At 30.8% G+C, this 27,395-nt stretch overlaps 1 protein-coding gene across 1 annotated transcript in view; it reads left to right on the top strand.

Moving 5' to 3' along the window:
* The window catches only part of LOC145286089 (beta-hexosaminidase subunit alpha-like), an 82,746-nt gene extending 57,566 nt beyond the window's left edge, over positions 1-25,180 (top strand). Inside the window, exons 3-12 of the mRNA XM_080134767.1 lie at positions 1,387-1,497; positions 2,923-3,024; positions 4,051-4,159; positions 8,171-8,375; positions 10,692-10,778; positions 11,870-11,942; positions 14,715-14,886; positions 19,208-19,298; positions 21,823-21,927; positions 24,858-25,180. Coding sequence (XP_079990893.1) covers positions 1,387-1,497; positions 2,923-3,024; positions 4,051-4,159; positions 8,171-8,375; positions 10,692-10,778; positions 11,870-11,942; positions 14,715-14,886; positions 19,208-19,298; positions 21,823-21,927; positions 24,858-24,915 — 1,113 coding nt within the window. The 3' untranslated portion in view covers positions 24,916-25,180. The remainder of the gene's footprint in view (positions 1-1,386; positions 1,498-2,922; positions 3,025-4,050; positions 4,160-8,170; positions 8,376-10,691; positions 10,779-11,869; positions 11,943-14,714; positions 14,887-19,207; positions 19,299-21,822; positions 21,928-24,857) is intronic.
* The last annotated feature ends 2,215 nt before the right edge of the window (positions 25,181-27,395 follow it).

Raw genomic sequence — 27,395 nt, forward strand, 5'->3', positions numbered from 1 at the left:
TTCAGGTGAAAACATTATTTTATGTGTCATGTGAAAATTAGTTCCAAAAGTTACTGAAAATGAGCCAATAGAAAAATAATTACAAGAAAACTATAGAGTGTTTGTGTAGATTAGGGATCTTTTAAACCAATGCATTTCAGAGGAAAGCATTATTATGTACTTATGTGTGATGTCAAAATTATAAATTCCAAAAATTATCGAAAATGAATCAATAGAAAACTAATTATAAGAAAAAAATGGGGTGCTTGTGTAGATTAGTGATTTTTTTTTTTTTAAACCAACGCATTTCAGATGAAAACATTATTACATACTTACATGTCAAAGGCAAGAAAAGTTACATTTTTACTTACATAGATACGTTTTTTGTTTTCCACTTATTTTAAATTGTCTTTTTTTCTTACAAATAAATGTAGTGTACAACACATTACCGTTACCAAAGGCAAGATAAGTTATTCTTAAATAAAAAAATAAGGGACTTATGCAGAATTTCTGTCTATATGAAAAGGAAACCAAGTCTAACACATGAGGGAAAGAAAAGTTTGTACAACAAAAAAATCACGTAATAACCAAAGAATAGTTCTATTTTTAAATAAGAAATAAGGTACTTAAAAATAATTTTAGTAGTGCACTGGATCAAATAACTATAGATAAAAAGAAAAGCACATGTACATAAATTTATAATATTTTTACTAATAATAATGACAATAATATAAATAATAAAATGAAATAATGAGAAAATATATAATAGATTAAAACCCCAAAATTTAATATAAATAAATAATAATAATTATTATAATCATCCACTATATCATAATAATAATGATATTCGAACGAGACCCGTAAGAGATTAAGAAAAATGTTCAGTATGAAACCTAAAAACAAACAAAACAAATACAAAAATTACAAATGTTTGAGCACATGAGAGAAAGTTATTACTAATATATATTATCATTAGTGTTAAAACTGTTTACTTAACTTCTCTCTCTCTCCTAAATAAACAACATTAAAATTTAATGTATATTTAATAAGAGAAAAAAGTTATTTCCTTTCATTGAAGATAAGACTGTTGAAGATACCTAAACTAGTAGTTTTATTTCAATCAAGGGAGATAACTTACTTTATTTCAAAAACAATTATAAAGACATTAAAATATTAAGATTAAAAATAAAGAAGCCACTAATATTTTTAACCGCAATGTTCTGATAAAGGTTTTATTTATTCATCAAGACTTAGATTTTGCAAGCCGACATCGTAACGTCAATGGTTTTTATTTTTCATTTTTTTTTTAAATATATATATATATATATATATATATATATATATATATGGCAATATATTTCCTAATGTTCTAATCTTTTTTATTTATTTTTTTTATTTATTTTTAAGTATGTTGTTAATGAAACTTCCATTGTTGACTTCCCAAGATTCAAACACAGAGGATTGCTTCTGGACACTTCAAGACATTTCTTGTCTAAAGAAATGATTCTACATAATTTGGTAAGAAATTATAAAACTTGATATGATAAATTCACTACAAGATTATTGGCAACATTATTGAAATTTTAAACTTTATTAAAGTTGTTTCCATAAATTCTAATAGTTTATAATTAGTGTTAAAAAATGTTCCAACCAAGCATTTTTAATGAAACCAGATTTTTATAGTTACAGATGATTGAAATAGCCTATTATTCTTCTCCGTCTCTCCTGGACACTAGTCGAAACTAATAAGTGATAATTATGAAAAATACAAATATTTTATATTTATGCACAGAGAGAACTGATCTGGAGATAAAATAAAGGATGTGTAATGGGAGTCTTAAAGACCTGATTGTTATATATTTGTACCTTATGCTAGTAGATTGCGATTATGTTAACTAGTATGCATTTCAGGAGTGTTATATTAAGTACATGCCAGGATGGTCTGGCAGTGGACAGAGATGAACCAAGTGAATCTCGCATAATTGATGCAAGAGTTTAGAGGTCAGCTCCGTAGACAAAATGCACTAGAAGTAGGTGTTGATGCTATCACACAAGAAATTACATCATGTGTTTCAGACAAGACATAGTTTCAAGAGATTTTGAATAGTTTGCAATGAGAAACGGATGAATCACACATGTCAACAATGCCTCGAGAATCTGAGCTAAAAAGAGACTAAATCTAATTTCCGAAATTCGCACATGAATAGTGTGAAATTTTTATTTCTAAAAGTAGGTGAGTGCATTCTTCATTAGCTGGTAATGATTCAGGGGAGATAACTTGAATCCAGTCCAAGAGAAATAATCTTGTGATAATTTTGAGCCAACAAGTGTATTGATATCAAATATAAAACATAGATTTAAATATGTGACATTAAGACAGGCATCTTTTAATTTTTTTATTTCATTTTAACTGAGGATGTGGCAATCCTACTAGATGCCAGACATTCACCTACTATTTAATACATTCCAACCGAGAGGTCATTGTTTTTAAAACTATTGTTATTAAGTGCAATTGTTTGTATCTCACTTGCACTTGGTTTATTTAATATATTTGTCAGTTTTTTAAAAAACTTTTTTATGAGTCAAGTTTCTTTTATAATTACTGGAATAAACCAGTGTGTGTAACAAAGCAACTGCAACAGAAGAAACAAAGAGAAAAATAGTGCAAAGAAGTTTTTAAAAAATTAAAACTAGGATAGAACATTGAGAATCATGCATGTCATTATTACTGCTGATAAACTATTATTAAACTGGGCTATTATTCAGGAGAGCTATAAGAATGTATAAAATTATAAAATCAATAAAATCTAGCTTTCATGAATAAAAACTTGTTACAATTATTTACTGTGTTCAAACCCCATAACTGGAGTTGGGAAATAATTGTATCCATATATGTGAAACTTATAATAAATTATGATCTTTGTGGCTTTCTTTTTAATCCAGGATATTATGGCGCAGAACAAGTTAAATGTATTTCACTGGCACATTGTTGATGATCCATCATTTCCCTACCAAAGTATTACATTCCCAGAACTAAGTGATAAAGTAAGTAGTTTCTATAATTTTTGTTTCTGTTTGTATTCATGTTATTTTCAAAGGCAGGAATTTGACTCTCCTTGTAAAATTTTTATATAGGATTGTTTAAGTTATCAACTTAAGAATTGAAATCTGCAAAAGAAGTTATACTTTTTAAGTTTCATTTAGTGGTACAAAGTTGCCATAGTATACAGATACATCACACACACACACACATATATATATAAACTCTTATGATGTATCTGTATATTATGGTAATTTTTAAATCTTGTATCACTAAATTAAAATTTAAAATTGCCATAATATGTAGATATGTCATAAAATTTTGTGTGTGTATTAGAATTAATTAATTTACCAAACTGAATAGTTTGGCACAACTTTTATGTTTCATTACAAAGACTATAATCAAGATATATAGATAATAAATCTTATGTCTATAATCCTTATCATTCTTGATGATTTTGGTGCTATTCGTTTCCCCAATATCTTTTTATTAAGAATTCTTTCTAGAAGGATATTGGGTCTTTATTAGATGAATCACATGAGGGTTACCAATGTCTCTAAGTGAAAGTGTTTCTGTGGAGTGAACTGGATTCAAACTCATCACACTCAGGTATTCAGTCCATGTTGTGTACCACTGAGCCCACGTCACTATTGTTGCTGCTGCTGCTACTGCTGCTGCAGCTGCTGCTACAGCTGCAGCAGCAGCACAAGTGGCTCCAACTTGTTTCATCCTCATCATAAAAAGATTCGTCCTTGCTCAAAATAATAGCTTATTAGTGAGGGTCCTGGGAAACAGAACAACTGGTTATTGCACTACCAATAAACAATTCCACCTTTATATTAATCGAGTGAAATTGCACTTTAGTGATTCCATTGAAGTCAAAATGTAAGCAATGCCCTGATTGAGTTTCAATTCTTTTTCAAGTAATTTACTTAATTCATGATCATTGTTTTCATGTTGTTTTTTTTTTTTTTGTTGTTGTTTTTTTTTCTGATTTATTTTATGCTTTATTTGGTATCTTTTTTTTCCAGGGTGCATTTCATCCAGTTACCCATGTGTACACCCAGAATGATATTAGAGAAATAATTGAAGTTGGTCGTCTGTTGGGTATCAGAGTTATGCCTGAATTTGATTCACCAGGCAAGTTATAAGTTTTTTTCTGTTTTTACACAAGTTTTTTGGGGGAAGGGGAGGACTATTTTCTTTCTATTTTTTAACTAAATGTAGTTTCAGTACCTCAAGGAACGGGTTCAGCATGACATCATATAAATTAATTAATCCTAATACACACATACACACATATATATATAAAATTTTATGACATATCTACATATTATGGCAATTTCAAAATTTAATTTAATGATACAAGATTCAAAAATTACCATAATATACAGATACATCATAAGAGTTTATATATATATATATATATATGTATATATATTATTGAAACATCTGACTTTTCTAAACTTTTGGAAACAAACAAAAGACACATTTTATAATTAGCTTGGCTCAAATATAATATTTATGGCAACAACACAACATCAAGCAGTTATAGTGCAATTGTCGTAAACATGTTATCACTATTCACTGTTGTGTTGCTTGTGGAAGGTTCAAGAAGCTACTGCTAATCCTTAAATCTAGGCTCATTTTTTTTTATAATTAAAGGCAAAGCCTTTTTGGCATGTTTTTGTTCTGCCATATTATCTAGCAGAGAAGCATAATCCTAATTACTTTTGATTTGCAATAGCTTCAGCTTAATGACCATGTCATAATTAGGTAAATGTGCAGCTGTAAACTGGTGGAAAGGATCTCATCAATTGTGCTTCATCAGAAACGTGGATTTAGTGGATACCGACATGCTTTGTGTTTTAGGTAATTTGGCCATGCCACCCCTTGCATCAACTTCATAACATATTTAGATATCCCAAGCACTAGGGAACCTGGTAAATTGAAGAAGGTTGTGCTTAAGTGTGGAAAGAATGATACTTACAACCTGACTGAAATGAAATCTTTGGAGGGGACTACATGGAAAGTAGATGTTGCTGGTGTCATCCACCTTGATGTCCGGGACACTTGCAGCATCTTAAATACCAAAAAAAAATTAAATCCAAATAAATTTACATTTCTTTGAAAAAAATAAATACATTGTTTCAATCCCTATTTTCTAATTGAACCAAACAAACATTAACGATAACAATTTTTACTTTAAAAGATGAATAAAAATAAAAATTTCTTCTTCATGAATAACAGAGGAAAATATTGAAATAACTTTGTGACAAGTACAAGGTATTATTATTAAACAAGCATAAAAAAACATCTGCAAAAATAAGGCTTCCATATGCAAACAAATAAACATTTCTAAAATTTTAATTTATTTAATTAAATCAATAAACTTATTAATGCTATTACTAAAATTCAATCCAAAATAAGTAAAGCGCTACTGTTCACTCACTAACAAAATTGTGCTAAACGCTTATCCTTGAGTAGCTCCTGGGTTTTGATACATACAAAGTAAGTAGAAAAAAGCACAAAAGTACTTGTTTTTATTTTTAAAGAATGATTTTTCTTTTTTTTTTTCTTTTTCAAGAACATTAAAATGCTAATATAAAAAAGTTATTCAGTATTTTTTATTAATATTTTGTTTAAGTTTATTCAATAATGTTAAACTTTTAGCACAAAATTATCAACTCAGCAGTTTACTATATAATTAGCCACAGAAAACCAAACTGTTTTTAGTAGAATGAAAATAATGTTTTCCACAATGTGAACTATTCCTCACCTTCAAAAATCTCTAACCATGCAAATCACACCAGACTTTACTTTTCAACAAGAATGGACTTAAATTTTTCATTATCCACAGGAGGCCAACCCCTTGTAGGTTAATACCAGCAGAATAAAAAATAAAAATAAAATCTTCTTTAAAAATTATGTTTTACATCGAAAGCCTTAGATAAAATTTGAATAATTTCATTAAAGAAAAAGTGAAATAGCATTATTTGGTGTTCTAACTTCTTTAAATAATTTTATGAAAATATTTTCCATGATATAGCCAACTCATATATGTAATAATTTTTATTTTTAGTGACATAATAAATAGCTAATGATACCCATTTTCTATTTAACAGTTTAAGTTAGGGTTTCTTATTTATTTTTAGCTGTTTATGTAGTTGAATACCCTTTTGTGATAAGTCAGCTTATGCAAAAAACAATTCACCAACTCTTAAAACATTAGAAAGAACCAATGTTATCTAATAGTTTAAATCCTCTCTGGGAGTATGTAACTTCTATAATAATAATAAAGCAAATAGCTACATTGGTTTTACAACCACTACCCTATCCCATCACATTACCATGCATCTTGTAAATTCTAGATCCATTTACCAACATCTACCTAAACAACTGCCTCCACTCTGATTTAAGACGAATTCTAGTTAATAACACTAAAATAATACACCCTGAAACCAATTAAAAAAAAATACTTGAAGCTATCTATATCAAAATTCAACAACCTACAATTAATAATATTTCTTATGAAACTAGTAATAATAACCTATTAAAAACAAAGAAGATTACCACTGCCAAGGAGAAATATGTTCTAAGAGTAGTGCAATGTATTCTAAAGCAATGATGGTGTTGGATTATGCCGGAGCAACATTGTTTAGCATTGCTGATAATTGGTTTAGAAAATCGACTATTATTATTATTGAAATGTAAAATGTTAGATAATGAACATTATTATTATTTTGTAACTGTTATGTAGAAAAAGGTATGCAGAGAGAATGTTATTGAAACAAAGGAATGCTTAGTAAATTATTTTGGTTAACTTAGAAACAATAACAAGGAAAGAATGTGGTGGACATAAGCAGAGTGGATTTTCAAACCTAGAAATAAAAGCAATAAATTTGGCCAGAAAACGTGACTGAAGGTCATGTGCTGGGTCTTTGTGTGGCCGAATGATGTAAGCACAAAGGAATAGTTACATATATACAAGCAAAGTTAGGAGTTAAGCGAGACAGTCAGTCAGAATTGAGAGAGGGACATCGATGGTCTTGAGATTAATCTGGCTCCAAGTAGAGGGGGTCAGAAATGGCGATAGTCAGAATCAGTGTTGCAACTTTCCAAAAGGGGAAAAAACACTTTATAATAAAAAGTTGCTGAAAATAAAATCCGGGGCTCTGTTATTTTCTTGGGAAGAATTTCCATTGCAGCTTTCTGTCAAACAAGACCAGACATGTTCCTGATTTTCTGGGTGTTGAAGCCACAAATAAGTATTATTCATCCTTTGTGTTGTAAAGGTATTTATGTAGATTCTTGTCCCGTTATAAATTGTAATTAAATGTACATACAAATTAGTAAGTCTAAATTAGACGATCACGATGCTAAACGGTTATAGACGAACACAGGTATATACACACATCATATAGATGACTGTGACACATATACACAAACTTCATATACATACTCTGTATGCACACATTCATTAGAAGAACATTTTATACAACTAAACGATACATGAATTTAGACAAGTATATATATATATATATATATATAAATAATTTACAAGCATTTATATATACCTCTGATAATACAAGATTTCCTTCTAATGATTTTTTAGAAGGAATGTTTTTTTTAAGAATAATGCAATGTATTCTTGATGCAAAAAATTCTAAGAACATGTATTCTAGGAAGATAAAATAATTGTCCATTCTTATAGAATTGCACTTGAAAGCTTTTTTCTGCATTAAATAACCCATTGATAGTTGATAATATGCTATAAAACAAACCAAACCCTATATCATCCAGATTTAATCTCCCTCTGAGGTTTTCAGAAATAAGCCTGTCTAAGACTCACATGACACATCTATTATATCATTCTTGTTTTATTTCTCTCCATGTAATGCCTGTCCTCAACTCTCACATGCCAGGTTTCACATGACTGATATAATGACAACACTTTGCTGCTTAGTAATGGCAGAATTTTTTTTAATCTTCTCTATCCACTCCTAATTCTTGCAATCACACTAGTACCTGTCCATTTTATTATCACATGTTCTCTTTTTGTTATTTTCTCGGTGTACCTTCATATAAAACTGTGATCGTCCTCAAATTACTACACTTTCTGATACTTTTTTCTTTCATATTTTTTTCTAGGACATACTCAGTCATGGGGCGCTTCACATAAGGAACTATTGACGCCGTGTTACCATGGTGCTCAGCCAAATGGTAATTATGGACCTGTAAATCCAGTTCCAGAATACAATTACAAATTCATTAAAACTTTTTTCAAAGAAGTTGCATCTGTTTTCCCAGACAAATTCATTCATGCAGGAGGAGATGAAGTGAATATGTCCTGTTGGTAAGACTTTTTCTGTTCATCATGCAAATACTTTTCATTTTTTTGATCATACAAATACTCTAAAAGAGATTTGTGAGACATAAACGTTTTGGAATGAAACCAATAACAACCTTTGTTCTCTATAACTTGATTTCGTCTGTCAATGAGCTTATAAATATCTCACTTGTAAAATTCTTTATGTTTTGCTCTAAAAGATTAATCTAACTCATGTTAAATCTCCTTTAATGATGTTAACCTAAGGTCATCTAAATTGTTTTATAATTCTCTAAATAAATGATAATCAGAGGGATCTAGGTCAGAAGAATATGTAGGGTGGGACAAGATTACTCAGTCAAATCCTCCTACGAAATCTTTGGCCAGTAGTGTTGTGTTTTTGTTTTTCCGATTTTATTAAGAAGTTTTAACATTGTTTGCTTATTCTTTATTTTGCATCACCTTTGCTCTTTTAAAAAAAAATTTTTTTATAATATTTAAACAGGGTTATTACGTTCGCTTATTCTTTATTTTACATTTTGTTTTGATCCCCCCCACCCAACACCTCACTACACCCGGACAACACTGGATATCCCAGCTAGTTAATTATAAATAATAGATAAGGTCACTATTAAGAAACATATATATTGGTTGTTTCTTATTAGTAACTTTATCTATTATATATATATATATATATATATATATATATATATATGTATATATATATACTAGCGGGGGGGGTACCCGGTGATGCCCGGGTGTTTTGAGGTGTGTGTGGTTTTGGGTAAATTAAAACTCCGGGAAGGGGGGGGGGGTAAAATTTAAAAAAAAAGTTTTAGTAGGTGAGTATGAGGATCGAACCCGAGCCCTTGAGGCAAAGTTGGAAATTAAAGTGTGAAAAATAAAACATGCAATGTTAACGACTGGGCCACTGCGACATACAACAGAACCACGTTTGAATTTATTTAAGTATTAAAAACTGGTGGCCGCAATAAAAGTTAATTCTGCTGTTTCCATTTGACCTAATTAATGAGTCACGCAGTTAACTTTTGCTGCGAGTCAGCGTTTGAGTTTGTTTACCCAACTTTAACTGTTTTTTTTCCCCAACAGATGTTGGGGAGGGGGAAACCAGCTCCCCATTGTCCAGATTGAATAGCAATTGTCTGATATAAGAGGAGTTTGTCCTCACATTGATCAAAGCTGATTGCTTCTGGACGTTTCCCGGCGCAATGCCAAGAGCAGTTCCATTTAAATTTAGTTTCACTTTATTTATACTAAAAAGCAGGACAAACAGCCGACAGAGCGAAATAGCGCGAATCTCATAAAAGTCGACGTAAATAAATGTAGAGGCGACCCGCGTTCCCAAATCCTAGATATTATTATCTAGGGGGTATATAAACAGTACTAAGTGTGTGCAAAAGAAGCCTTTGCGAGACATACACGAAATGGTCACACACATTTTGCCTTGTGTAGTGATCTATAATAATACATAGTAAGATTGAACATCTAAAAACAAGAATAGTTTAAAGGTTTTCCAAATTAATACTAGAGTGGCATAATGGTTAAAGTTCTAGGTTAAAATTTAGTTGTAAGTGAGGTTGAAGTTTCAATTCTCAGTGTGGGCAATACTAAGAATATAATTGTCCCCCCCCTCGCCAAATTTTATCTAATTTTATACAAGAAACACCTATCTAGCAGAAAACACTATCACTAATTTCCCCCACTCTTTATCTGTGCCTATACCTAAACGTAGATTCCATGAGCAAAGCTTCTTTCTTAGAACTGCACACCTATGGAATTGTCTTCTGTCTTCCTGCTTTCCAGCTGACTACAATATGGTTGTTTTCAAGTTTAACATAAACAAGTTTTTGATGAGCCGTTCCATATAAGTTAACAAATTTACCGAATTTCTATTACTAACAATTACTATATTGTCCAATTTCTACTGTACACTCTTTAACCCTTATACTCGAGTGGCCTCTTGGCCTTGATAAGTGGTTATGCCCATGTAAAAAAAAAAATTGTGAATTATTTAAGACTTCTAGCTGGGCATGGCTGGTGGAATGGGAGTATGCTGACTCCCCCCCCCCCCCCCCCATGTATTAAATAAAGAGTTCCATTTAAAATTCTGTGCAGATTCCTAAGTTCAACAAAAAGATACCCGAGTTCAACAAGATATAGCCAAAGAAGGTTGGAGGTTACATCAGCCGAAATGTTGTGTGAATAGCATTCAAAATAAGGACAGTAGACCAAATAATTAATCAATCCTCATCTAAAAACAATTCAGGAATAGATAAAATTTGTATTAATCTCTGTTCGTTATCTTCTTAAAAATCACTTTAGGAAAAGCAACCCAAATGTGACAGCTTTCATGAAAAAGATGGGATTCGGTCGGAATTATAACAAATTGGAACAGTATTACATGCAAAGGTAAGCAACACTGATCTATTATTTACTCATTATTTTTTCTCGTGTGAAATCTGTCCTTTGCTTGCGGAACACTTTTTTTTATATTTCTGTCAGTTTTCATGTTCTGTACCTTTTTTTTTACAAATCATTTGGAAATGTTCTAAAAAATTTTAATTTATTCGTTACACGGTTGGGTTTTGAAACAAGGGAAATAACTTTTGTTTTAGTAAGGATAAATTATCTCTTCATCATTAAAATATTCTATTTATTTTTTAATTCCAATTTTAAACAAAGCATTAAGTTTTATTTAATATTTGAAAGAATAAAAACAAGAAAGAGAAAGATAGTCTCTATTGATGGAAACAACATGCTCACCACCAGAACTTTGTTACTTGGTATGCTTTTCTCCATTGATACTGTATTCAGTGTCTTTCAACCTTAATTAGATAGTAGACTTTTATCCAACAAGACTGTTTTCAACATTGATCTTTATTGTTCAGTGATCTTAGCTCTTTGAGTGCTAAAATGTCTTTTATCAAGTTTTATTAAGCCCATTTTTTTTAAATGAAAAAAGCACATGGTTGATACGTATGAATACTCTAATCCCAGAGATTCCATATACTAGATAAAGACTGGCTCTTTTATGATGGCAATAAGGTAAGTCAAAACTATTTCCATCACTCGATCCAGATTCTGAATCATCATGTCTGCCACAATATCTTCAAAATATTACCATCATGGAAAATCATTTTTGTCTGATCATATTTCTGGTGAGATTTTAAATGTAATGAAACCAATTCTGTCTATGGAGAGATAGTGTCAAGTGACAAAACCAGGTCAAGTGATGAAAGTGTTCTGTGGAACAAACTTGGCACAGTGTGCGCCATTAACTACTTAGCCACCATTAATGAAACAACTCTGCAATATTGTGTTTTACCTATGGGAAGTTCTTGCCAAAAGACCTTGTTCGTGATAGTTTTATTTAATTTTATGGAGCGAAGAAAGGGAAATTCTTTAGAATAGAATTACATTTTATTATTTAATGTTTTCCTGCTCATAAAAAATACATCTTTTTTTGAATTAATGATTTCTTCTTTTTTTTTTTTTTATAGAATTCTTGATGATATTGGAGAGTTGGGAAAACACTATTTGATCTGGCAAGAAGTTATTGATAATAAAGCCAAGGTATGTGATTGATTTTTCATTCTTAATACATTCCTGGCTACTTTTAGCCATTTTACTATTTATATAGGGTTGGTTGTCGACCGTACAACCGGTTATTGATGATTTTTTTTTCTTTTTTTGTGCTGACTAGCATCAATAGTAAAGCTAGCCAAGCAGATATGCTGTATTATCCCAAACAATAATTGCAGTTGATCTTTACAGACAATAATATGGCAACATTTATTTTTAAAGATTTTGCTATGTACACCAATTTTTGTTTAATAAATAATAATAATAATTTTTGGTGCTTATTTAGAAATACATTTATTAAAAAAACAAAAATGCAGAAAAGTCTTTATGATGTATGTCCGCATCATGAAATGAAGATTCCATATTCCGAAAATCATATAAATTTATCAATTAGTTTTGTTATTTTATAACCAAACAAGATGTAGTGATTTTTAGTAAGCTATGTTTTTGATCTGGCATACATTAAAGAGAGACAACTCAATTCGAACTATCGAGATCAAAATCAGCCTCATAATCTATAATTTATAATAAATTTATATATCTTCCTTTTTTTTCTTTTTTAATATTAAAATCGCTAAAAATCGTAAATTTTTATTTTCTTAATAAAAAAAAAATACTTGATTAATTCATGCGATTTTTGGAAAATGACATCTTAGTTCTGTGACAAGTACAGACATCATAAAGATTTTTCTGTATTTTTATTTTCTTTAAAAAAATATAATTTTTAAATAACCATCAAATTTTTACTAAATATACTAACATTTCTGATTAGTATTGTTTCGATTATTCAAACTACTATTCTCATTTTGGTTGGTATTTTCACCATTTGGCTCATGTAAGTCTAACCTTCTTCAAATTCTGGAATCAACATGGGATTTGGAGCTCTAAAACTATTACAGAATTTTGAAGGGAACCCTTTATAAAGATTCCAGAATACCATATAGATTCTTGAGTTCCACATAAAATATCAGAAGGAGAAAGGATGCATTTACTACAAAATATATTAAAATCATTAAAGAACTAATTAGGAATTAATCTATATATTCTTGATGATAGAATAGACTTTGTTTCATGAGATGTTTAAAACAACATATATCATTTTACAATCTAATAACATTGCCAGTTTTCATCTTCATGACTTTAAATTTTAACAGCCTTTCTTTAAACGGGTCCAAATTTTATATTTAACATTTGATGTGCTTACCTTTACGTATAGAAATGTTATTCACTAGAAAAAAAAATGGTTAGTATTTAGAATTTGAGTTAATAAAAAAAATGAAAATACTGACAAATCTTTATAATGTACATACCCATCACAGAATGAAGATGTCATATTCCAAAAATAACATCAAGTGATCAAAGAGTTGTTTTTTTAATTAAGAAAATCAAATTTTACAATTTTTAGCGATTATTAATTTTGGCAGCCATTGTTTATAAATAACGGAAGGAAACAACTCAATTCGAGCTATTGAGATCAAAAGCAGCTTTGTATTGAATACAATTTACTCTTGAAATCGTAAAAAAATGATTTTCTTTGCAAAAAATACTTGATCAATTTATATGATTTCTTGAATATGACATCTTCGTTTTGTGACGAGTATGTAAATCATAAAGATTTTTCTGTATTTATTTATTTATTTTTTTTAATTAAGTGTAATTCTAAATAAGCACCTAAAAACACGTTTTGTGTTGTTTTTATGAGTTATCTCCCTTGGATTTATTCTCAGCCAACGTTACAGAACATACATTCTTAATGCAAGATTTTGTCCTCTTATTCTACTCACGCACAGAATTTAGGATAAGATTTTATTTTTATCCAACATGTTATTCAAAGTATACAGATGTTCCATACACTGCTCCCTATCCGAACATTGTTGGGAAAATTATTTCAAATAAAATTTTAGCACTTACTTTTTTTAACACATTTGTAAGAAAAAGGAACTCTGGATTCAGCTAGATAGGTGTTTTTCGTGAAAGATTGGCGAGGGGGGACCAGGGATTGGAGTTCAGACGAGCACCTGTCATGAAAATAACGATAAAACAAGGATAGGCTCGCAACGTCTCTTCTGTGGGAGAGAGGTTGCAGGGTAGAGAAAAGGGCATCCCCCACTAAGCCACGAAGTCTATTTTGTACTCTGTCAAGGCATGATTGGCTGTTTTTGGCAGCTCCTGCCCAGATATGGCAACAGTATTCCATCCTTGGACGTACTTGGCTTTTATATAGATAGAGAATTGCATCAGTAGTGAGATATCTTCTGGAGCGGTAGAAGGATCCCACCATCTTTCCAGCGACCTTGGCAACAGACTTGATGTACGTGTTCCATTTCAGATCAGGAATAAAGGTCAAACCCAGAAGCTTGTCAAAACACGGGGCCTCACCCAGACAAGAGCCATCCATCACAATTGATGCCAGCTGGGGATCAGAACGTTGATGATGTAAGGATAGGAGTTTGGTTAGCCAAGTCCAAATCATTGCACATATTTAAAGCGATTATTTATATAATATATATAACAACATAACTTTGATAACTATCCACTAGATGCTTTCCAAAACCTTAGCAGGCATTTTTTGTAGGCTACATCTCCTGATAGAGGAATATAGTATCTGTTCTGTGGTCATGATACCACCTTTTCTCTTTTTTGAGAGAAAATGGGGGTTTAGTAAAAAAAACTATTTTAAAACCTTAAATTATTTCAGCTGTGCATCAATTATGAAAGATAGTTTTGTCATTCATATTGTTTTATTCTATTATGTTTTTATAGGTTCAAAATGACACTGTTGTTCACGTTTGGAAGCAGGGATATAAAAAGGAATTGGCTAAAGTGACATCCTTAGGTTATAAAACCCTCCTCTCATCCTGTTGGTACTTGAATTATATCAGTTATGGAAGTGATTGGCAGAAATATTATTTGTGTGATCCGCAGGATTTTAAAGGTAACAAAGAAATTGATAATTACTTAAACAAAGATAAATGCAGTTTTTTTATATTTTATTAATTCAATATTTTTATTCATTTAATAATTTTTTTATTATTATACCCTTGTTGTTATTAAAATAAAAAAAAATGAAATGCTTATTGTTGCATTATGGTCTTCCATAGTTAAGCCATGCTATTTGAAATAATAAATATATCAGGTTGATGCAAAAGTTTCTGCTAGTTTATAGCAGGGACATTTTAAACTATGGTAATTTATTTTATGGATTGTTATTATTTAAACATATCACTATAATATATAACATTTTCTTTCAGATTATTAAATTTTTCTACAATATTCTTAACCATCTTGACCTAAAAATGACCTTCTATAGTCAACAGAAAGAGAATCATCTTCTATCATAATGTTCGTCTTCACACAGAATTATTGACCAAAGATCTTCTAGGAGAATTTGGTTGAGAAATCTTGCTCCATTCTGCATATTCTCCTAAACTAGCTTCCTCGGATTATTACCTATTTCCAAGATTACAAAACCATTTAAGAGGGCCTTAAGTTAACATCACAAGAGGAGATTGAACATGAGTTAGATTTATGTTTAACATCAAAACCTAAATAATTTTACAAGCAAGGCATTTATAAGCTCATTGAGTCATATATATATAAAGCAAAGCTTTTGATTGTTATGAATAAAGATTTTCAAAACCAGTTTTTCATTTTCAAGTTGAAATTTTAAATGGGCAAAAACTTTCAAGAGTTATATTTTAAAGGAAAATTCTGTTTTTAATCTTATCTAATATAAATAAATATACAAAATGTGTACCATTACACATTGTTTTGGGAATTTAAGCTGAAAGTCACTTTTTATAATATTCTAATCTATATAATACCAAAACTCTGGTCCCCCCTCGCCAATCTTTCACGAAAAACACCCGTCTAGCTGAATCCACTGTGAAAAATTTCCCCCACTCTATATCTGTGCCTAAATCAAAACGCGGATTCCATGAACAAAGCTTCTTTCTTAGAACTGCACGCCTGTGGAACTCTGTTCCATCTGCCTGCTTCCCACTGGACTACAACTTGGATGTCTTCAAGTCCAACGTTAACAAATTCCTAATGAACCGCCCCCTTAAGTAAACACTTAATCAAATCTCCACACTAACGTACTGTATTTGCAATAACCCTTATCCCTGAGTGGCTTCCGGGCCTTGATAAGTGGTGATCACTGTGTAAAAAAAAACAAAAAAAAAAAAAACTATGATGCTGTTGTTATCATGCTATCACAGTTATATAGTTACAATTTTTTTTTATTTGTGCAAGCATGTCCTTACTTGCAAAGTGATTGATACGTTGTTCAGCCAGAACACTTTTGCTTGAGAGGTAATTTTCGCCAGACATGTTTCCCACATGAATAGTTAAGTTGATAAGATGTCATATTCCTAATTCTCCTTTAGCCATAACCTAGGCAAATGAAACACCAAGACTCAAGCTAACTTTTATCATTCAAACACAGTAGTCTTTGAATATATGGTTAAGTGTCAGTTTTAGTCATTTAGAACTTCTTTAAAGCTTCACTGCTCACTCTTTTTTTTTTTTTCGACCAAATTTCAAAGAATTATTACAATTTATAGATCACCTTCTCAGCTATATTGTGAAAAAAAATGTTCAATTTTCGTTCAGTAAAACAAAAGTTATGATGAATTTACTGCTGCTCAAAATCGTAAAAAAAAAAACGTAAGGAGGTGAGCGACGTTTTTTCTGACTGGTTTCCATAGCAACCACATCGCTTCAACGATTAGTGTTGCTACTAATTCACCGACTGTGACACTGACAATAAGAGTGATTTTAAACAAAGAATAAGTGAATTTACTGGAAGCCTGTAAAAATCATGGATTACAATAGAAAAATGCGAGCATGAAAAGTAATATGGGTAAGCTTAAAACATGGAAAAGTAAAAGAACTAGTTGTTAAAACTGGAAAAGAAAAAGACAAGATATTCTAGTAAAAAAATATAATAAATTTATACTTTAAAATATTGCAGCATTAAAATTTTTTTTAATTCAATTTATAACATTATATAATCAATTCTTAATGCTGCAATATTTGAAGTTATAAATTTATTATATTTTTTACTAGAATATCTTGTCCTTTTCTTTTCCAATTTTAACAACTAGTCCTTTTACTTTTCCATGTTTAAGCTTAGCCATATTACTTTTCATGCTCGCATTTTTCTATTGTAATACTGCATGCATATCTACTGACTGAACATATTTTTGTAACCATTTTCTACATGTCTCCTTCATAACTATTTCTATTGTATTGACTGAGATTGTAGAAAAAGTTTATCCTTATAACCATTTTTAACCCATTTTTCTTCTTACCCAGCAAGGCCAGACGATGGATATCTATGCAGCAACCCTTTCCTCATACTATTCACAACTCTTGTTCATTTTCCTACAAATAGGACATTTCTACAACTTTTAAGCTGACAAATCAAACTTTTCTTTTGACAAATTTTTATTTGTTATTGTTGTACCATGTTATTTACAATATAATAACATACTTTGCTACAAATTATTTTTAAAATTACTTAGTTCAGTCCAGACGACTGAAAATATTAAACATTTTAAAACTAAAATAAACAGGGGGAATAATTCATATATATAGTTGTTTACTTCACAACTAAAAATTTTTTTTCCCCTGTATATGTGTTTTTAAATGTGCAATCAAATAAAAATTAAAAACTAAAATGGCTTTGGTGTATTCTGTGCATTTTAGATGGTGGGAGGAAGGACAAATAATGTAAATACTAAGTAAATGATAAAAGAAATAGTAAGAGAAGAGAGATGATCTATTATGGCATCACAAGAGCTTGAATATGTATATGGTTGTTTGAAAGCAGTAGTAGCCATAAATTGCAATTCCTAAGTATTTATGAAAAACATTGTTGGAATTTGCAAATCCAGTGCTTGTACAGTAGGTCACAGGTGAAAATCACATTCTAAGTAAGAAAAAAAAACAAACAAACAAAAAACCCTTTGATATACTTATGTATCATACAAAAATAAGCATCCTCACTAAAAATTAAAGGAAATTGTCAAGTAGAATTTTAATTTTAAAAAAATCAGTTTGCATATATTGTCAATCTGCCATCATTATTACTTGGTTAAATCGAGGACTGACTTATCTCCCCTGGTTTTACGAGTATTTCTGCTCTTATCTAAGGCGGATCAGCAAAATACAATAAAATTTAATTTTTAATTAAAATTCTAGCAAATAATTTTCTCAAATTTTTGTTCAGATACCTATTTGTATCTGATACACCTATATATATATATAAAAAAAAGTTTGCCTGTTAATCTTTTTGGAACTGCAATTATTCACTTGTTCCCCTAGTTTTTTTTTTTTTTTTCATTCAACCAAACTGAGCTACAGCAATGGGTGGATGTGTTATAGTTTTTTTTTTACTTAAAAAAATTTATTTTATGTCCAATTATAATGTACAAGTACCCTTTCTTTTTAATAAATACTCATTATTTCATGCTAGAAGATGTTGCAGAATTATTTATAGTTTTATTTTTGTTTTATAAATGTCAGCTTTTTTTCTTTCCATGTACAATGTCTTAGAAATACAAATACATGCATCAAAATACTTCAATGAAACAAATACTTGGGGAATTTTTTACCATAGACAACAAAACGAAAAATTGGTCAGAAAGGAAATGTATAGAAAATAGATATTATCAAAGGTAAGGTAAATTACTTTTTTACCTAGCTGAATAAATTTTAGTATTTTAACTTATTTTAAAGCAATTATTCAGTAAAAAAAAAAAAGAAAAAATGTAGTGTCAATTGTTACATGAGAACAAGAAAAAAGCAGAAATGCGAAGGTCACATCGTTTGAGTTTTGATAATCGCTCAAAACTCAAAAATAAAACAAAATACTGGTAGAAATTCACCCAATAAATGCCGGTGACAATTATTGGGTGGGTTTCGACTTTTGAGCGATTATCTAAACTCCCTTGTTTTCATTTTAATTCAACAACTCAGCACTAGTTGTGTTTCAAACTTCAATTTTTTTTTTTTTTTTAAATAAGTTAAAACACTAAAAACTTACCCAAGTAGGTAGAAGAGTAACTTATTTTGCCTTTGATAACATTGTTGTTATAGTTTCTTTACCACTTTTCGGTTTGTTGTCTATAAAAAAAAAATGCCCAATATTTCCATTCAAAAGTTGTTTTTTCTTTTGTTCATATGTTTTTCCTTTCAGTGGTAAATTGTTGATGCTGTACTGATTCCATTTTTATCTTTATATTCTTCAGGCAGTGACAAACAAAAAGAACTTGTAATTGGTGGTGAGGCCTGCATGTGGGGCGAATACGTAGATGACACAAATCTTATGCCGAGACTTTGGTAAGTGTTTTTTTTTTGTCTTTTTTTAAATGAAAAATTGTATAAAATTTAATCCACAAATGTGTTTCATTTCTGTTATAAGATAGCACTGAACTAAAAAAACTTTAACTTCTGACTAACATGTTTTAGTTTATGCAGTTAATACTATTGCCATTTCCTTATTACTCTAGTGACTCAATCAGTTAGGATGTCATATTTATAGAAGTATATTGGTCCATTTTATTAAAAACAAAAAATCTTTTTAATTGATTTCATTGATTTTTATATTAAATCATGATTAATGATTAATTTTTTTTTTTTCTGTCATAAATGAAGATGAAGTTCTTAGCCTTACAGTCAGAAATCCTAAAACTGAAATCCAAGTCACCAGGTACTAATTTATTAACAGATAATTTTTCATATTTATTCCCGAAAAAGAGGGAAATTGAGTTTTGATTTATCCTTTTGCTTTCTTTCTTTCCTTCATTTTGTTGCCTTTGGCTGACCGACATCTGACTCTAAAGAGGGAGGGGGTAATAAAAGAAAAAAAAGTCTGGTTTATGCATTTAATAGTGTAACCATTTCATGCTTCCACCCATGGGTCAATTGGTTATTGTGCCATGCTTAGAAACAGAGGTTGCAAGTTCGAACCTCACCTGAGGCATAATTATTTTGATTCTGATTTTGTCCTAAAATTAACTTAGACATTTCAAATTACAATATTAAATTGATTGTTTAGTTTTACTTTTATTTTTTTTCTGTACTTTTTATGTAATTTATGGAAATTAGGACCTTGGGCAATGCCAGGTGGCTCTGGTAATAAAGATTAAACAAAAGATTACAAAACTCCAAATATTAATTCAACAGTTTTCATAAGTAGATAATACAAAGAATTATGACAGACTAACTTAATCAGCTTTGATATGAGTGAATATTAACTACAATTCCCATTGAATGGTAATATTACCTTATGCAAAATGTAATAACTTTTTAGTATAACATCTTCTAAAGTAATTTTATAATCTGATCTTGTTACAAATTTAATTTGTGGATATAAAATCTGGAATCTATTTAGTCATTATCAGCCAATGTTTGGTTATCACAGATTACAGCAAACAACCCAAAATTGTTTGCTACAGTTGCAGATTGGCTTTTAAAATTACTAGTTCTTTATATTATGCATGTCATCTGTATGATCATACAATCATAGGAAGCATAATGATAAATGTTTGCATCATCCATCGTATCTGGCATTCATTTCTCAGAGCCTTAAGACACATTAGAGTAAGGATTATCTGCTGAGACATGACTTGCACATTAGAAGATCCTCACGTTTAAAAAGCAGAGTACAATGATAAGGGCATTCAGAAGTAAGTGACAGAGTAAAAACATAGTAATGTTGCAGCAGGGCAAAAGGCCGTGTGAAGGTGCGAATCGACTATACAACTACACAGTAGACACAAAGGAAAAAAGATAACGGCAATAGCAAAAGAAAAATGACAGGCACTGAATATTCGTTTAAAGACAATGGATATCGTGTTTTATTTACCAAGTAAAACAAAAGTAGTAAAATTGTAGGGAATGGAGATCATATAATAAGGATCAGTCTGAGTGAGACAGAATAAATTGATGGAAACTGGTAGCTGAATATCAGTGAGCTCTGGAACAGGTAGCTGAATATCAGTGAGCTCTGGAACAGGTAGCTGGATGTCAATGGGCTCTGGAACAGGTAGCTGGATGTCAATGGGCTCTGGAACAGGTAGCTGGATGTCAATGGGCTCTGGAACAGGTAGCTGGATGTCAATGGGCTCTGGAACAGGTAGCTGGATGTCAATGGGCTCTGGAACAGGTAGCTGGATTTCGGTGGGTTCTGGAACAGATGGCTAAACATCAGTAGGTACTGGAAAGAAACACAATCAACTGAGGATCACATCACTCTACATAAAAACATATAAGATATCAATGGATATATACTTAGGAATCAAAGCAAAGAAAAAATATGCTGTTGTCATAGCCCTAGTCATTACATTTTCTAACAAAAGAGGAAGAATTGCTGTTTTTTTATTTTTTTAGATCGAAATCTATCAACACTTATCGTTGGCTAGATTTTGATATTGAAGCAGTATATATATTTAGCTTCTTACATCAAGTGGTTTCATGCTTTGTCTGAAGCAATTTCTATAAAATAAAGAATTATAAGAAAAATGATGAATATGTGTTACCAGCATGAATTCCCTATTAAAAAATGCATAAACATCTGTTCAATAGTTCAGGAGTTATAGTGCAGATGTAGCAGACAGAACCTACCTCTTCGAGTATAACCAACATAGGATTGCCCACATTGTGCATAATGACTAGCTGTGATAAAAGCAGGCAGCTATTCTTACTGACACACTTTGAACCAGTCCTTGAAATTGATGGCCGAAAGAAGATTTCAAAGTGACGATAGTTGAAAGAGTTGTACTTGCAAATTTTTCCACAAATATACGCATAATTTTCACTTTATTTGTTGATATGAAGTTTTACAAGTGTTTTATCTTTTCAGGCCTCGTGCTGCTGTTGTAGCTGAAAGACTCTGGAGTGCCAAAAATGTTAACGATCTTAATGCTGCCAAAATAAGACTGATGCATCACCGTTGTCGTCTAATCAGGTAGGTTTAATGGTTTTAAGTGCAAAAGGATAACAAAATTTACAGCCATTCATGTAACAAATTTTACATTGCTAATTATTGCATATATTTCTATTTGTGTTGTCCTATTTAATATAATTTATAAGGCTTTTTTTTATTATTCCTATATACATTAATAACACAAAATACATGCTAAAATATACTTCAGCGCTGGGATTGAGATATTTTTGAAAAAATATTCTGAATTAGCTGTAATTTATAATTAACACAACAAATCACCTCTCTCTCTCTCTCTCTCTCTCTCTCTCTCTCTCTCTCTCTCTCTCTCTCTCTCTCTCTCTGCTATCTATGTATCTCTTGTGCATTTTATCACTATGTTGATTGAACGATCTTCTAATATTTCTAAATGTCTCTATGAATATTTAGACAAAGAGTGACTCCCTCTTTTTCAGTGGTATCATTTAATTTACATGCATGTGTCTGCACACATCACAAACATCTATGTAAATGAGATGTCAAAATAATAAGTCTTTTTTTTTACTTATCAAGGCATATTGCCACTTAGACATAAGCGGCTACAATTTGGCATTGTGTCCAGCAAAAGACTGAAGGGAATTGAGCGATATATCTGTTCACATTACATTTAAACTTAAAGTACTTGTAAAATAGGTAAAGGAATGCGACGTTGCAGTGATGGGACAGGGGTTGAAGCTTGGTCGATAATGTGGAACCTATTAGATTTACGACTCTTTTTTTTGGACCCTGTCTAAAAGTGAAAAAAAAATGGCAGATTCTTCAACATGTGGCAACACTAATTCCTGCATGGGTGAATTGTGACTTTGTAAACATATAGGATGCTCTCTGGTGTGAGTAATTTTCTAGCACAATAGAAAGAGCCCACCTTTTTTGCAGCAACCTTGGCAATGTCCTCAATGTATTTGTTCCAATTCCTATCATCTGTGAATGCTAGACTGAGGAGTTTGAAGGATGTGTTCTTAGCTAGGGTGTTATTTGTCATGGCAATCGGTGATTGAGAAGTTTTTTGTAGTTGTTAAAGAAAAGAAGCTTAGTCTTAGTAGCATTAAATCCACTTACAACCCCATTCAACTACCGACTGAAGCTTCCCCTGTCGTATCCCTCTCCCGCCTTAACCCCCCTCCATCTTATCTATAAAGAGCTTGAAGCATAAAAACCTTTCTTTTTTTTTTTTACAGCATATCCAATCTTTTCAGGTTATTTAATGATTCAGCATAAACTAACCCGAAAAGATTGGATATGCTGTAAAACAAAATAATCAACCTAAACACAATGAATAATAATTTGAAGATATAAAGAACTTGAAGGAAAAAAATCTTTTCAGAAATTAATAGATTCAGCATTAAGTAACCCAAAAAAGGGTTGATATGCCATAAAACAACCAAACCAAACCAAACACCACAAATAAATATTTGAAGATATAAAGAACTTGAAACCTAAAAGTTTTCTAAACTTTTTTGATTCAGCATTAAATAATATGAAAAAGATTTGATATGCCTTAAAACAAAACAACCAAACCAAAAACTATAAATATTTGGAGATGTAAAGAACATATAGCAAAAAGACTTTTTTGTAAATTGTAGGATTAAATAATCCGCAAAACAAAATAACCATTTTTATAGTAAATTTTCATAGAAATGACGAAATGGATTTTCAAAAAGAAACTACCTTCCAATTTAATTAAATATCTTCATTGAATTTGTTACAGATCAAATATAAGGTGTGTGTGTGTGTGTGTGTGTGTGTGTGTGTGTGTGTGTGTGTGTGTGTGTGTGTGTGTGTACGTACAGGGTGCTCCCACTTCCCAAATGCCATCGATGGAATTGTGAATAAAATTCAATGTTCTTTCTACTACAACTCAACCATATTCGGTGCACATGAACCTCAGTCTATGCTTGATTTATCCACTAAGTTTCCCAGATGTCAAACAATCTTTGTTTTGTCACTTTTCACTGATCTGCTCCAAATGTGCACCTATGTGATGAAGGAATATCTGGATACAGCTAATTTACGTGTTGATGACCCTCTATAGTTTAGAAAAAGTCTGGAAATTGTTTTGATATATATGTTCTTTGAGATAATCCTACAGTTAAAAATCTAGGAGATTATGGTCCTCTGAGTGTTAAGCTTATTCAGGATCACACCTGATGAGATAAAGTGTCCCTACATATTGAACAATGATAAAACAAAGACTATTAGCCGTTCATGGCTGGAATTTGGTGGATATGTTCATTCAGACCAACTATGTTTGGATTGGAGAATGGATTGTGAATTTTAATGTTTTTATGGATGGCTTTATGGATATTTTTATGGATGGCTTTATGGATGGTTTTATGGATATTTTTTATTGTGCATCACCTTATAAGTTATTATATTAGATAAAAATTAAATGAAAACTATTGCTTGATATGAATATACAATTCTAATTTATTTTTTCTGTGTATTTTTTCTGTGCTTGTGTATTAGAACTGGGTATGAATTAAGTAAAAACACTATTATGTGATAATTTATCATGTTGAAATTAGTCAAAATTACAAAAAATGATAAACTAGAAGATGTACAAGAATTATTTTTTACAAAAAATATCACTATTATCATAAATTCTCTATCCACCATTTTCTAATTTTAACAAAACAGGGGAAATAAATCAGATTGTCATACGGGATTAGCTACAATAGAAATAAATCAATAAATAAAATAAAACTGCATTATTAATTAAATTTTATTTTTTTCTTGTAATCGCTTTTCATACTTTTTTTTACTAATTTCAACATGACATGTAATTACATAACAGTGTTTTTACTTAAAATGCATTTTTTGATAACCACAAGCATCCATTTTTCTTATAGTTAGACAATTTTTCATTGGTATAAATTTGTGATGTCATATTGTTTCACTGTTACTTATTCTTCCAGACGTGGAGTTGCTGCTGAGCCAATTTCAGGGCCAGGATTCTGTCCAAAAGAATTTTAACAGCAAAAAAAAACTAACAAACATCTGTATTGGGAAGAAAATATTTTGTTATATCTTTTTTTTCACACTTTTTAAAAAAATATAAATTGCAATAAAAATCCAATTTATATATTTTAATAAAATTCATATTTACAAAAATAATTTTTATAATTTACAAATGTTTAAAACATTTATTTTTTAAACATTCCATTATGAGGATCGATTATGACAAAATAACAAAACTATTTTCTGACAAAATGAAAATAAAATTTTATTTACTCTGTTACTGCGTATTTTGTTTGTATATAACTGTTATTAAACCAATTTTTAATTATTTTTTTTTTATCATATTATCCTATTCCTTCATTCTTATTTCATATCTAAATGTTATTAAACCAATTTTTCTATATTTGCATTTTATATAATTCTGGCCCTTCTCCTCTTCTGATGAGAAGCATTTAGCTTCGAAATGGTGTGCTCTATAACGTTTTTTTCTTAATTTTTCCCCTTTACCTTTCCTTATTGTTCTGATTTTTTTTTTTTGCAAGGTAGTCACCACTTATCAAGGCCCGGAAGCCATTCAGGGATAAGGGTTATTGCATATACAGTATGTTAGTGTTGAGATTTAATAAAGTGTCTACTTAAGGGGGCGGTTCATCAGGAATTTGTTTACGTTGGACTTGAAGACATCCAGTCAGGTGGGAAACAGGCAGACAGAACAGAGTTCCACAGGCGTGCAGTTCTAAGAAAGAAGCTTTATTCATCGAATCTACGTTTTAATTTAGGCACAGATAAAGAGTGGGGAAAATTTTTGACAGTGTTTTCAGCTAGATGGGTGTTTATCGTGAAAGATTGGAGCGAGGGGGGGCAGAGATTGGAGCTCAGACAAGCACCTGCCATGGAAATAACGATAAAACAAAGATAGGCTCGCAACGTCTCTTCTGTGGGAGAGAGGTTGCAGGGAAGAGAAAAGAGCATCCCCCACTAAGTCACGAAGTCTATTTTGTACTCTGTCAAGGCAGAATAAGCTGTTTTTAGCAGCTCTTGCCCAGATATGGCAACAGTACTCCATCCTTGGACGTACTTGGCTTTTATATAGATAGAGAATTGCATCAGTAGTGAGATATCTTCTGGAGCGGTAGAAGGATCCCATCATCTTTCCAGCGACCTTGGCAACAGACTTGATGTACGTGTTCCATTTCAGATCAGGAGTAAAGGTCAAGCCCAGAAGCTTGTCAAAATATGGGGCTTAATATAATAAAGTTATCTATAACTTTTATTCCTTATCATTCATTTAATATATTTGTTTGCTCCTCTTAATCTTGATAAGTTTAGCTTTGTTAAAGATTTACTCTTTGATAACATAATTATATTATACTAGCAGGATTCATGAAAATCCCACAACAGCACTTTTCATATGTAATATATTGCTGCTGGGCATTCTGTGGATGTTCAGCATGTATGTAGAACCCCGAAATATTATTGTAGCCCTTTTGTTAAAACTGTAAAAGTATTTATCCAATAATCTGGTTAATGTAGTGTCAGAATATATCTAGTTATTATGGTTTATTTCCAATATCCTTATAGGAGTATGTGACATATTACCATTCTACCATTCTATGGACGCTGCCACAAACGGAAACCCCATGATATTATACCATCTTTAAACAGAACAGATACTACCCTTGGATCTTAGCCAGAAGACCAAGATGATATATTTTAGTTTCACATATGGCCCAAAACGGACATCATTTATTTTTTTAATTGTGTCTTCGGTGATCGGGAGATCCTATTTATTAAAAAGGAGGATAGAAGGTGATAACATACTATGAACATCAAATTAGCATATCTATATACTAATTTAATGTTTGTGGTATGTTATCCTCCTTTTTAATAAATAGGACCTCCTGATCAAATAATTTATAATCTGGAAACCGTGGCACACGTATGTATATATATTTATATATATATTTTTGTACTGGTATATTTTTTGGTTTCTTAATCTCATTCACCCAGAGGAAGTCTCGAAATAAAGACGAAACGTTGGTGAACACATAATACGGTTTGTTCCTTTTTTATTTTCTCTCTCTCTCTCTCTCTCTCTCTCTATATATATATATATATATATATATATATATATATATATATATATATATATATATATATATATCATTATTACAATAATACAATAATAACTTTTTAATATTTACAAACATTATAAATAGTGTTTCATCCTTTTGGGAATCATCACTGCAGGGTAATACAATTACTACCGGGTGGGAGATCCAAACCCATCCACAAAGCTATCTCTGACTCCATTAGCAAGGAATTTAAACATTTATTTTTTAAATGTCGTAATATTCGGTCATAGTGATCTAATGATTATAATATCATGATCTACACATATCTCTTTCAAGAAACTATCAATTTGTGGTTCATAATTTTTAGAACTACGCAATCTCTCACCCATCTGCTCTTTCAGAAATAATCTCATGTAGACT

This window comes from Euprymna scolopes, chromosome 10, assembly GCF_053919585.1.
Source record: "Euprymna scolopes isolate OS-2025 chromosome 10, ASM5391958v1, whole genome shotgun sequence".
Lineage (NCBI taxonomy): Eukaryota > Metazoa > Mollusca > Cephalopoda > Sepiida > Sepiolidae > Euprymna > Euprymna scolopes.